Source organism: Balaenoptera physalus (assembly GCF_965194825.1).
Source record: "Balaenoptera physalus genome assembly, chromosome: 9".
In the NCBI taxonomy this organism is placed as follows: Eukaryota; Metazoa; Chordata; class Mammalia; order Artiodactyla; family Balaenopteridae; genus Balaenoptera; species Balaenoptera physalus.
Window position 1 is genome coordinate 50,386,031 of NC_138888.1, and position 14,811 is coordinate 50,400,841.

Consider the following 14,811-nt stretch of genomic DNA (forward strand, 5'->3'; position numbering starts at 1 on the left):
AGAAATAAATGAAAAAGAAATGAAGGAAACAATAGCAAAAATCAATGAAACTAAAAGCTGGTTCTTTGAGAAGATAAAATTGATAAACCATTAGCCAGACTCATCAAGAGAAAAAGGGAGAAGACTCAAATCAATAGAATTAGAAATGAAAAAGGAGAAGTAACCATTGACACTGCAGAAATAGAAACGATCATGAGAGATTACTACAAGCAACTCTATGCCAAAAAAATGGACAACCTGGAAGAAATGGACAGATTCTTAGAAATGCACAACCTGCCGAGACTGAACCAGGAAGAAACAGAAAATATGAACAGACCAATCACAAGCACTGAAATTGAAACTGTGATTAAAAATCTTCCAACAGGGCTTCCCTGGTGGCGCAGTGGTTGAGAGTCTGCCTGCCAATGCAGGGGACACGGGTTCGAGCCCTGGTCTGGGAGGATCCCACGTGCCGCGGAGCGGCTGGGCCCGTGAGCCACAACTGCTGAGCCTGCACGTCTGGAGCCTGTGCTCCACAGAGGGAGAGGCCGCGATAGTGAGAGGCCCGCGCACCGCGATGAGGAGTGGCCCCCGCTTGCCGCAACTGGAGAAAGCCCTCGCGCAGAAACGAAGACCCAACATAGCCAAAAATAAATAATAAATAAATAATAAATAAGTTAAAAAAAATTAAAAAAAAAAAAAATCTTCCAACAAACAAAAGCCCAGGACCAGATGGGTTCACAGGCGAATTCTATCAAACATTTAGAGAAGAGCTAACACCTATCCTTCTCAAACTCTTCCAAAATATTGCAGAGGGAGGAACACTCCCCAACTCATTCTACGAGGCCACCATCACCCTGATATCAAAACCAGACAAAGATGTCATAAAGAAAGAAAACTACAGGCCAATATCACTGATGAACATAGATGCAAAAATCCTCAACAAAATACTAGCAAACAGAATCCAACAGCACATTAAAAGGATTATACACCATGATCAGGTGGGGTTTATTCCAGGAATGCAAGGATTCTTCAATATACGCAAATCAATCAACGTGATACATCATATTAACAAATTGAAGGAGAAAAACCATATGATCATCTCAATAGATGCAGAGAAAGCTTTTGACAAAATTCAACACCCATTTATGATAAAAGCCCTGCGGAAAGTAGGCATAGAGGGAACTTTCCTCAACATAATAAAGGCCATACATGACAAACCCACAGCCAACATTGTCCTCAATGGTGAAAAACTGAAACCATTTCCACTAAGATCAGGAACAAGACAAGGTTGCCCACTCTCACCACTATTATTCAACGTAGTTTTGGAAGTGTTAGCCACAGCAATCAGAGAAGAAAAAGAAATAAAAGGAATCCAAATCAGAAAAGAAGAAGTAAAGCTGTCACTGTTTGCAGATGACATGATACTATACATAGAGAACCCTAAAGATGCTACCAGAAAACTACTAGAACTAATCAATGAGTTTGGTAAAGTAGCAGGATACAAAATTAATGCACAGAAATCTCTTGAATTCCTATCTACTAATGATGAAAAATCTGAAAGAGAAATTAAGAAAACACTCCCGTTTACCATTGAAACAAAAAGAATAAAATATCTAGGAATAAACCTACCTAAGGAGACAAAAGACCTGTATGCAGAAAATTATAAGACACTGATGAAAGAAACTAAAGATGTTACAAATAGATGGAGAGATATACCATGTTCTTGGATTGGAAGAATTAACATTGTGAAAATGACTCTACTACCCAAAGCAATCTACAGATTCAATGCAATCCCTATCAAACTACCACTGGCATTTTTCACAGTACTAGAACAAAAAATTTCACAATTTGTATGGAGACACAAAAGACCCCGAATAGCCAAAGCAATCTTGAGAACGAAAAATGGAGCTGGAGGAATCAGGCTCCCTGACTTCAGACTATATTACAAAGCTACAGTAATCAAGACAGTTTGGTACTGGCACAAAAACAGAAATATAGATCAATGGAACAGGATAGAAAGCCCAGAGATAAACCCATGCACATATGGTCACCTTATCTTCGATAAAGGAGGCAAGCATATACAGTGGAGAAAAGACAGCCTCTTCAATAAGTGGTGCTGGGAAAATTGGACAGGTACATGTAAAAGTATGAAATTAGAACACTCCCTGACACCATACACAAAAATAAACTCAAAATGGATTAAAGACCTAAGTGTAAGGCCAGACACTATCAAACTCTTAGAGGAAAACATAGGCAGAACACTCTATGACATAAATCACAGCAAGATCCTTTTTGACCCAGCCCCTAGAGAAATGGAAATAAAAACACAAATAAACAAATGGGACCTAATGAAACTTAAAAGCTTTTGCACAGCAAAGGAAACCATAAACAAGACCAAAAGACAACCCTCAGAATGGGAGAAAATATTTGCAAATGAAGCAACTGACAAAGGATTAATCTCCAAGATTTACAAGCAGCTCATGCAGCTCAATAACAAAAAAACAAACAACCCAATCCAAAAATGGGCAGAAGACCTAAACAGACATTTCTCCAAAGAAGATATACAGATGGCCAACAGACACATGAAAGAATGCTCAACATCATTAATCATTAGAGAAATGCAAATCAAAACTACAATGAGGTATCATCTCACACCAGTCAGAATGGCCATCATCAAAAAAATCTAGAAACAATAAATGCTGGAGAGGGTGTGGAGAAAAGGGAACACTCTTGCACTGTTGGTGGGAATGTAAATTGATACAGCCACTATGGAGAACAGTATGGAGGTTCCTTAAAAAACTAAAAATAGAACTACCATACGACCCAGCAATCCCACTACTGGGCATATACCCTGAGAAAACCATAATTCAAAAAGAGTCATGTAACAAAATGTTCACTGCAGCTCTATTTACAATAGCCAGGACATGGAAGCAACCTAAGTGTCCATCATCGGATGAATGGATAAAGAAGATGTGGCACATATATACAATGGAATATTACTCAGCCATAAATAGAAATGAAATTGAGTTATTTGTAGTGAGGTGGATGGACCTAGAGTCTGTCATACAGAGTGAAGTAAGTCAGAAAGAGAAAAACAAATACAGTATGCTAACACATATATATGCAATCTAAAAAAAAAAAAAAATGGTCATGAAGAACCTAGGGGCAGGACGGCAATAAAGATGCAGACTTACTAGTGAATGGACTTGAGGATATGGGGAGGGGGAGGGGTGAGATGTGACAGGGTGAGAGAGTGTCATGGACATATATACACTACCAAATGTAAAATAGATAGCTAGTGGGAAGCAGCCGCATAGCACAGGGAGATCAGCTCGGTGATTTGTGACCACCTAGAGGGGTGGGATAGGGAGGGTGGGAGGGAGGGAGATGCAAGAGGGAAGAGATATGGGAACATATGTATATGTATAACTGATTCACTTCGTTATAAAGCAGAAACTAACACACCGTTGTAAAGCAATTATACTTCAATAAAGATGTTTAAAAAAAATGATAAAGGGATCAATACAAGGGAGGATATAACATTCATTAACATATATTCACCTAATATAGGAGCACTTAAATATATAAAGCAAATATTAACAGACATAAAAGGAGAAATTTACAATAATACACTAGTTGTAGGGGACTTTAACACCCCACTTACATCAATGGACAGATCATCCAGACAAAAAAATCAATAAGGAAACAGTAGTCTTAATGACACATTAGACCCTTTGAAATTAATAGATATCCACAGGAATTTGCATCCAAAACCAGCAAAATACACAGTCTTTTTAACTGCACATGGAACACTCTCCAAGACAGACCACATTCTAGGCCACAAAACAAGTCTCAACAAATTTAAGTGGACAAAAATTATATCAAGCATTTTTTCCAGACACAACAGTAGGAAACTAGAAATGAAGTACAGGAAGAAAAACGGGAAAAACACAAACATGTGGAGACTAAACAACCTGCTACTAAAAAACCAATGAGTCAATGAGTCTATGAAGAAATCAAAGAGGAAATCAGAAAGTACCCCGAGACAAATGAAAATAAAAACACAACTTTCCAAGATCTACAGCACGCAGCAAAAGCAGTCCTAAGACGGAAGTTTACAGCAATACAGGTCTACCTAAGAAACAAGAAAAATCTCAAATAAACAACCTAACCTACCATCTAAAGGAATAAGGGAAAAAAGAACAAAGCTCAAAGTCAGCAGAAGGAAGGAAATAATAAAGATCAGAGATGAAATAGAGACAAACAAAAAAAAAGAAGAAAAGATCAATGAAAACAAGAGCTGTTTCTTTGAAAAGATAAACAGAATTGATAAGCCTTTAGCCAGGCTCATCAAGAAAAAAAAACCACAGGACCCAAACAAACAAAGTTAGAAATGAAAGATGAGAAATAACAACCAATATAACAGAGATACAAAAAATCTTAGGAGAATACTACTACAAACATTTATATGTTAACAAATTGGACAGCGTAGAAGAAATGGTTAAATTTCTAAAAACGTACACTCTTCCAAGACTGAATCAGGAATAAATAGGCAATCTGAAAAGATGGATCACAGTAGTGAAAATGAATTTGTAATAAAAGAAAAACCTCCAAGGAGACAAAAGTCCAGGGCTAGATGGCTTTACAAGGGAATTCTACCAAACATATAAAGAGCTAATACCTAGCATTCTCAAATGATTCAAAAAATTGAAGAGAATGGAATAATCCCAAATTCATTCTATGATACTGAAATCAGACAACAACACTACAAGAAAAAAAGAAAAGAAAAGAAAAGAAGATTACAGGCTAATATGTCTGATGAATATACATGCAAAAATCCTCAACAAAATACCAAATTCAACAATACATAAAGAGGATCAGACACATGATCAAGTGAAATTTATTCCAGGGATGCAAGGTGGTTCAATATCCACAAATCAATCAATGTGATACATCACATTAACAAAACAAAGGATAAAAATCACCTGATCATCTCAATAGATGCAAAAAAAGCATCTGACAAAATTCAACCTTTTCATGGTAATAACTCGAATCAAAGTTCATACAGATGGAACATATCTCAACATAGAAAAGCAATTTATGACAAACCCACAGCTAACATCATACTCACAGTGAAAAGCTGAAATTTTTCCTCTAAGATCAGGAACAAGACAAAGATCCCACTCTTGCCACATGGTACTGGAAGTCCTAGCCACAGCAATTATACAAGAAAAAGAAATAAAAGGCATCCAAATTGGAAGGGAAAAAGTAAAACTGTCACTATTTGCAGATGAATGATACTATATACAGAAAACCCTAACGTCTCCACCAAAAAGCTATTAGAAATAATAAATGAATTCAGTAAAGTTGCAAGACACAAGATTAATACACAGAAATCTGTTACTTTTTTATACACTAATAATGATCTATCAGAAAGAGAAAGCAAGAAAACAACCTTGTTTAAATTCACATCAAAAAAATAAAATACTTACGGTTAAATAAACTTAACCAAGGAGGTGAAAGACCTATACTCTCAAAACTATAAATACTGATGAATGAAATTAAAGATAATACAAAGTAATGGAAAGGTATCTTATATTCATGGACTGGAAGAATTAATATTGTTAAAGTGACCATACTACTGAAAGCAATCTACAGATTTAATGCAATCCCTATCAAAATACCCATGACATTTGTCACAGAACTAGAACAAATAATTCTAAAATTTACATGGAACCACAAAAGACCCTGAATTGCCAAAGCAATCATGAGAAAAAAGAACAAAGCTGGAGGTATCAGTTGCCCTAACTTCAGACTATACTACAAAGCTACAATAATCAAAACAGACACATAGATCAATGTAACAGAGAGCCCAGGAATAAACCCATGCACTTACGGTCAATTGATCTATGACAAAGGAGGCAAGAATATAAAATGGAGAAAAGATAGTTTCTTCAATAAGTGGTGCTGGGAAAACTAGACAGCTACATGAAAAAGAATGAAATTAGAACATTTTCTCACACCACATACAGTAATAAACTCAAAATGGATTCTCAACTTATATATAAGACCAGAGACTATAAAACTCCTAGAAGAACACATAGGCAGCAATATTTTTTTGGATCTGTATCCTAAGGCAAAGGAAACAAAAGCAAAAATAAACAAATGGAACCTAACTAAACTTAAAAGCTTTTCACAGCAAAGGAAACTATCAATGAAATGAAAAGACAACCTACTGAATAGGAGAAAGTATCTGCCAATGATATGACTGATAAGGGGTTAATATCCAAAATATACAAACAGCTTATACAACTCAATATTAAAAAAACAAACAGCCTGATTAGAAATGGGCAAAAGACCTGAATAGACATTTTTCCATAGAAGATATACAGACAGCCAAGAGGCACATGAAAGGATGCTAATCACGAGAGAAATGCAAATCAAAACCACAATGAGATATCACCTCATACCTGTCAGAATGGCTATCATCAAAAAGAACACAAATTGGTGAGGATGTGGAGAAAAAAGAAACCTCTTATACTGTTGGTGGGAATGTAAATTGGTGCAGCTACTATGGAAAACAATTTGGAGGTTCCTCAGAAAACTAAAAATAGAACTACCATATGACCCAGCAATTCCACTCCTGGGTATATATCTGAATAAAACAAAAACACTAATTTGAAAAGATAATGCACCCCAATGTTCACAGCAGCATTATTTACAATAGCCAAGATACAGAAGCAACCTAAGTGTCCATCAACAAATGAATAAAGATGTGGGGTGTGTGTGTGTGTGTGTGTATGTGTATGTGTGTGTGTGTGTGTGTGTGTGTGTGTGTGTGTGTGTGTGTGTAAAATGGAATATTACTCAGCCATAAAAAAGAACGAAATTTTGCCATTTGCAACAACATGGATGCACCTGGAGGGTATTATGCTTAGTGAAATAAGTCAGACAGAGAAAGACAAACACTATATGTTATCACTTATATGTAGAATCTAAAAAATAAGACAAACGAATGAACATAACAAAACAGAAACAGACTCAAACAGATATAGAGAACAGACTAGTGGTTACCAGTGGGGAGAGGAAAGGGGGGAGGGGCAAGATAGTGGTAGGGAATTAAGAAGTACAAACTAGTATATATAAAATAAATAGGCCACAAGGATATATTGTATAGCACAGGGAATATAGCCAATATTTTATAATAAGTTTAAATGGAATATAATCTATAAAAATATAGAATAACTATGTTGTACACCTGAAACTAATATAACATTGTAAATCGACTATACCAATCTTACACAACCACTTTCAGAAAACAGAGGAAGGAACACTTCAACTCATTTTATGATGCCAGAGTTACCATGACACCAAAATCAGACAAAGATGTTAAAGAAAATGATAAATCAAAAGCTTGACCATAAAGGTTAAAATCCTTAACAAAGTATTAGCAAATAGAGTCTAGCAATATATGAAGACAATAACACAGCATGACCAAGTAATATATACCAAAAAACAAAACAAAAAAAAAAAACTCAAGTTTTTTTTTTAACATTTGAAAATGAATTAATGTAATCCACCATACTAAGCAAAGAAAGGCAATGCCATATACAGATGCAGAAAAAACATGTAACAAATTTCAACATCTATTCATGATTTTAAAAAAAAAGACCTCCTCCTGTTTGGGAAAAGCATCTTAGGAACTTGTTTGGAAACAAGAATTTTTTAGAAGTCTGCTGCTCTAATCTACAGATCCTAGACTTCACCTGCAACATTTCCAGCCTCCAGCTAACCCTGCTCACAATCCGAGTTGGCTCTTGGCAATCTATCCTGTTTGTCCTGAATTCAGTGGTTTTTGTATACGGACAGACTCCTTGGTTTGTCTCAAGTCTGAAGTCAAGGGGAGATTCTGTTAGCAACCAAGGACCTCTATTCAGTCCTGAATGGTGGGTTTTTCCTCCAATAGCAGGGCTTGTCCCTATACTTGTGCTCCTAAGTGCATAGTTATATAGTTAAACCACCCCACCAGATTGTCTCTATTTGTTGAATATATTGTGCAGTGTTAAATACATTGCATCCTTAAAGCTGTCTGTTCTTTTATCTTTATTTCAAAACTCTGAACATATGGCCAGCATATATTTGAGCTCATTGTTGATGAAATTTAAATGTCAACAAAATAGTATACTCATTAAAAAACTTTTTTAAATAAAATAAAATTTTAAAAAAACCTCTCAGCGAACTAGTAACGGAAAGAAATCTTCCTCAACCTGATAAAGGGCATCTATGAAAATCCACAGCTAACATCACACTTAATGGTGAAAGATTGAATACTTTTCCTCTAAGATCAGGAACAAAACAAGGAAATGTCTGCTCTCACCACTTCTATTCAACTTTGTACTAGAAGTCCTAGCCAGGGTCATAAAACAAGAAAAAAATAAATAAAAAGCATCCAGACTGGGAAGGAAGAAGTGTTCCTCTTCCTAAATGATAGAAATATTCATGTAGAAAATGCTAAGGAAATGACAAAAAAGCTACTAGAATAAGTGAGTGTGACGAGAAAAAACACTATTTTGAGTTGCTGCCTAGGCATTTTACAGTGTTCTACCCTGCTCATACCAACAGTGCGGACATTTAGATAAACACCAAGCTTCGGAGTCCTGCCATAAATTCCTGCTTTGCTTTTCCCGGGGCACCTTTTAAAACAGTCACTTACAGCTAAGCCCTCAAAAAGTTAGTGACCTCTACCCCAACCACCTTAAATGTACTAGGTGCTTGCTACCCTGCTTTCTATCTCCTGTTTGCTTGTGAACTGAGATGGAGGACTGCCCTTCCCCTGGTTCATTGTGCCTCCCCCCAACATTTCTGAGATATATAAGTAATAAATTTTGTGACTCTACTTCCTTTGTGTGGATGTATTCGAACTATGCCTTCAATCAAAACAAGCTCATGGTTTCATGTCCCCAGAGTGAGAGCTCAGATACTGAGAGAGCTACCTGCCAAACCCCTATGGATGGCTTGTGCCCCCTCATTCAGCAAGTCATAATCTGCATATTCTTAATTCAATACACCAGCTGCAGCTTCTCAACACAGTGAGTTTAGCAAGGTTTCAGGATATAAGATCAATATATAAAAAGCAATTTCTGTATACTAGCAATGATCAATTGTTAAATCAAATTTAAAATTCCATTTGCAATAGTATAAAAGTTCACAAAATACTTAGGAATAGGTTTTTTAAAGACATATAAAACTTCTACACTGAAAACTACAACATATTGCTGAGAAAAAGTAAAGACCTATTAAATGGAGAAATACACCATGAATTGAAAGATTCAATATTATTAAGATTCAGTTCTCCCCAAATTTGATCTATAGATTCAATGAAATCCAAATCACAATCCCAACAGGCTTTTTATTATAAATTGATAAGCTGATTGTAAAATTCATATGGAAATGCATAGGATCTAGAAGAGGCAAAACAACTTTGGAAAAAAATAAAGTTGGAAAACTTACACTTCCTGATCTCAACACTTATTATAAAACCATAATAAGCAAGACAAGGTGGAAATGCCATAAAGAAGAACAAATGGATCAATGGAACAAAATAGAGAGTTTAGGAATCAATTCACATTTCTTCAACTAATTTTTCACAAGAATACCAAAAAATTCAATAAAATAAAGGATAATCTTTTCAACAAATGAGGCTGGACAATTGATGTATGGAAAAAAGTGAACCTCAATCCCTGTGGTTGCCAGCCTCCAAGAACCCTTAAAGACTCTCATCTCTTGGTATTCATGCCCTCGTATAGTCCCCTACCACAGAACAGGGCTGGTCTGCATGAACAATAGGATATTGCAGAAATGATGGCGTGTGACTTCTGAGGCTAGGTCACAAAAGACATTGCAGCTTCGCCCTTGTTTCTCTTGGATCATTCTTTCTGGACAAATCCAGCTACCACATCATAAGGACACTCAAGGAGTCCTATGGAAATGCCCATTAGGTGAGGAACTGAAGCCTCTTGTCAACAACCAGCTCAACTACCAAGCATGTGAGTGAGCCATATTGGAAGTAAATCCTCCAGCCCAGTCTAGAGGACTGTAGCCCACCTGACATCTGCAACTTCATGAGATCCTAAGTAAGAAGCTCTCAGCTAAGTCACACCCAGATTCCCAATCTACTGAAACTGTGAAATACGAAATGTTTGTTATTGTTTATATATATATTTTTTTAAATAAATTTATTTATTTATTTTTGGCTGTGTTGAGTCTTCGTTTCTGTGCGAGGGCTTTCTCTACTTGCTGCGAGTGGGGGCCACTCCTCATCGTGGTGCGCGGGCCTCTCACTATCTCAGCCTCTCTTGTTGCGGAGCACAGGCTCCAGACGCGCAGGCTCAGTAGTTGTGGCTCACGGGCCCAGTTGCTCCGCGGCATGTGGGATCTTCCCAGACCAGGGCTCAAACCCGTGCCCCCTGCATTGGCAGGCAGATTCTCAACCACTGTACCACCAGGGAAGCCCCTTTGTTATTGTTTAAAGCCATTAAGTTTGGAGGTAATTTGTTATACCACAATAGATAAGTAATGCAATCCCTGCATCACACCATACACAAAATTAATTTAATATGAAACACACCCCTAAAAGTAAAGTTAAAAGTATAAATCTTTTAGAGGAAACATAGGAAAATATCTTTGTGTTCAGGGAGTAGGCAAAGGTTTCTTAGATAGGATACAGAAAGCAATGAAATGAAAGAAAAAAACTGATAAATTATACTTCATTGAAATTAAAAACTTCTGTTCATCAACAGATTGCTAACACAATGTGTATATATGTATATAAAATTTTATATATATACATAAAATCATCACATTGCACACCTTAAATATCTTACAATTTTGTTTGTCAATTATACCTCAATAAAGCTGAAAAAAAGATCATTAATAAAATGTATAGGCAAGCCGCTGACTGAAAGAAAATATTCACAATACATATATCATGAAGGACTTGATTCCATAATATATAAAGAACTCCTACAAATCAATAATAAAAAGGCAGTCTAATTTTTTAAAGTGGGCAAAAGACTTGAACAGACACTTCAAAAAGGAAGATATGAAAATGGCCAATAAGTACATGAAATGATGCTCAACATCACTAGTCATTAGGGGAATGCAAATTAAAACCATAATAAGACGCCAGTATACACCACTAGAATAACTAAAACTAAAAAGACTGACAACACTAAATGCCAGCAATGATATGGAGCAATGAAGACTTTTATACCTTGCTGATGGGAGTGTGAAATGGTGCAACCACCTAACATCAACCCTATCACCAGCAATTTCATTAAGAGGTATTTACCCAGGAGAAGTGAAAACATATGTCTACAAATATAACTGTTCAAGAATGTTCACAGCTGGCTTATTAACAACAGCCTAAATGTGGAAACAGTCTAAGTCAATAGGGAAAACGTATAAACAAATTGTGGAATATGTATACAATGGACGACTATTCAATAAGAAGAAGAAACAAACTACTGATACACACAACATGGATGAACCTCAAAGACATTATGCTGAGCAAAAGACACTAGACTTCAGTGTGTACTGTACAATTCCATTCACATAAAATTCTTGAACAGGCATATCTAATCTAACATTTAAAAAACAGAATATTAGTTGCCAGGAAGGGAAAGGGGGCAGTTGACTGGATAGGGACACAAGGGAACTTTCCACAGCAACATAGGCGTGTGGTTAACACATGTATACTCTGTCCGAATTCTATAGCTTAGATTTGTGCATTTCGATTTACGTAAATTTTAAAGAAAAAGAACCATATAAAATAATAAGTTGTGGGTGGGAAGTGGAACAAGTTACAGATAATAGAGGATGACAGAATGTTGGTAATTTTGGAGCTGGGTGATGGCTAGATGGGAGTTTATTATACTATTCTGTTTACTTTGTATTTGCTTGAAATTTCCATAACAAAGCTAAAAACAGAAAGCCAAACACATAAACCATAAACCCAATGTTCAGCTGATTCATCTGAAATACAATTACTCTGTCAAATTGCTGTAAAAGTTTCTAATCACTCTCAATTTCTATATGCAATTTGTTGCCATCCAGTTACAAACTATCTATGCCTGGCACCAGCGGCCAGCCCACACTATTCAACAGCACTGTCCTAACCTGTTTTGCCTCATTTTTCTTCTTCACCAAATAATAACAGGAATAGCAACAACATTTGCCCCTTAGAAGTTTTATGAGGATTAAATAAGAAAGTATGTAGAGCGCTTTAACCAGTGCCTGGCATAGAACTCTTCCAAAAGCATTAGCTATTAGTCTCATTAATACAACCTGCTACCATTTGTTTTTAATTCCTAGGATTTATTTAGTTGCCAGTAACTAAACAGGCAACTAAGAGATACAGAGTTTACTCTCCTCAGAATGGGAGCCACTGAAGGGTTCTGAGCAGAAAAGCCCTATAATATGAATTGTGCTTTAGAAAGAACACTCACATCTCAGCCAGTCCTCATGAATGTTCAGCTTATTAATGGGCTGAAATTTCTGTGTTTTAAATATAGTATGTATGTTTCTACCTAGGGACATTTATCAGCACTTGTACAGAAAGCAGAAGGTTTTGTTTCAAAATGATACTTCTGTACAGCTCTCCTCAGAGGACAACTGAAGATATTTGCAAATACAGTATATTAGGTAATTTCATCTTCTGGTCTGGATCTAATCAAATGAAGTTGTCACCAAAACTAATTTAGGGTCAACAGTGTTTCTACACTAATGATGACCTGAGGCAGACAAGCTATTAGGACCCTGTTATAACTGAGAAACTGTTAGGATAAGTACCTTCTTATACTCTTCTATCTAGTAGAGACAACCCAAGTTCCACTGACTGTGCCTTATAAGACACTCTATAGCACAAGGAAGAGTACTGTGCACGTTTCCAGCACATGCAATCTTGTTACCATAAAGTGTAATTTAAACACAGACCCTAATATCACTGTTACCCCAATTTAAAAAAGTATACTTTATTTTCCAACCACACAAACGACAAAGTACGTATGTCTATAAACACCATTCCCTAAATTTTAGGGAACTAGTAACCTAAACATAAAAACGAATCTGCTTATTCTACTAGCAACTATTTTCATGGCAATTTGAATAAAACAAAATAAAATGTGTTGGAAAAAAGTCAAGAGAAAAGCAAAATAATGTTACCCCAACAAATCAACTGTCTTTAAACAGAATAAGTTTTTCTTTCCTTTCAAATAAAGAGAACCAAAAATGTCAGCAATAAAAGCGCACGTAATTAACATAAATCATAGCGATGCTATGCCATGGAACAGGAAAACAGACAAGTTACCGATTCACAGGTCAAAAACATTCTCCATACCCCTGCCTGTATTGTAACCAGTGAACTGTAGAACTCTAAGACTTCCTGAAAGTTGCAAAGAATTTCAGTAACTCGTATAAAACCTCATTAACAGTTATTGAGATACCACAAACACCTGTTGCCAGTGTGTTCCGACCGTGGCTTTTAAGTGGAAATGTTTACGTGCAAAAGCCCTGGCTGCGATAACTGGGCGAAGCCCCCTCAGGCATATTCCCGCCGCTGGGATTAGGGAATTGGGAAAATGGGGGGGCGGGGGGGGGGGGAATGCTGCCTCTGCCCCACACCTGCTCGGCCGCCATCCTCCCGCCCGCGCTCCACTGCGCAGAGTACTCACAGCTCTAGTCTCGTACAGGACCAGTTTCTGAACCGAGCTGATAATGGGGGCGGCGGCTGCGGGCATGGCCCGAGCTAATGGGGGCCCCCACGGCAGGGACCCAGGCCGCGGCCCAGGTTGTGGCAGCCTCTGGACTGCCCCAGGAGACTCGAAGAGAAGACGTCTCAGACCCTGCACCCCAGCTTCAGCCGGGAAAAACACCGCCTGGGCGATAAATATATAGACGACCAACTAATACAGCTTAAGTGTTTCCGGATCCTACGCCCCACCTCCAGGCAAGCCCAGCCCCAGGCACGGAGGGGGCGGGGCTGGAGGGTGCACCATAGAGAGGTCGTGTAGAGGTTCCCAGAACCTGCGTACTGCCGAGGGAGGAAGCAAAGAGCGCCATCTTTGGTAATGGCAAGAGAAAAAGTGGGCGGGGAAAAGAGCTGCTGGTTTAGTGGAATCTCTCGTTTATCTGGTCCTTCTCTTTAGAAAAGTGGATCTTTTGGGACTGGATTGCTTCTTTTGAAGAGGTTCTCCGAGTTGCAGATAGATCCATTCCCAAGTTGGTCTGTTTTTCCCTGCCTGCTTCTGCCCTTGAGTTCTTGGAAACCTACAACGTTCTTTCACTGAGTGTCTGTGTTTCCCCCCCGCCCTCGCTCTCTTTGTTGTCTATTTTACCCTTAGGAGAGTCAACAAAACCCACATTGTCCAGAGGGTGTGTGGTTCAAGCAATTTTTTTTGAATCATCTAAAGTTGGAAATTTCCAACTTTGCCACATACTTGTGCACGAGGTTAACCATCTGTAAATTCTAAAAATGAACTGCCGAGTGTAATGCAGTGCAGTGTAGCACTGGCTTTGTAGTTCTGCATTAAAATAAGGTTTCTTCCTTTGGATGTGCGTGAACATAAATAGACAATACATGTACCTCTGACCATCACCTTCCATTTTTGTGAAAAGAGTGTATTCTAATTATGAATACAAAATTAGGTACAAAAGTGAATATTGAAAATGAGAAAATAAATCACAGCCCCACCTCCCGAGGCCCCGCCCCCCGAGAGGCTTTGCGCTCTTCTCAGCTCTGGGTTCCCTTGGCAACCGCTCAGCAGATCCCTT

The 14,811-nt window shown here is 37.6% G+C and overlaps 1 protein-coding gene across 2 annotated transcripts in view; it reads right to left on the bottom strand.

Moving 5' to 3' along the window:
* FIG4 (FIG4 phosphoinositide 5-phosphatase) overlaps window positions 1-14,005 on the bottom strand; it is a 136,656-nt gene extending 122,651 nt beyond the window's left edge. The window contains exon 1 of one of the 2 annotated variants that reach the window (XR_014267497.1): window positions 13,713-14,005. Coding sequence is in view for 1 of the 2 variants with exons in the window: in XM_082475147.1 (XP_082331273.1) it covers window positions 13,713-13,778 (66 nt within the window). In the remaining variant the exon portion in view is untranslated. The remainder of the gene's footprint in view (window positions 1-13,712) is intronic. The other variant, XM_082475147.1, reaches the window with a different exon arrangement.
* Between the last annotated feature and the right edge of the window lie 806 nt (window positions 14,006-14,811).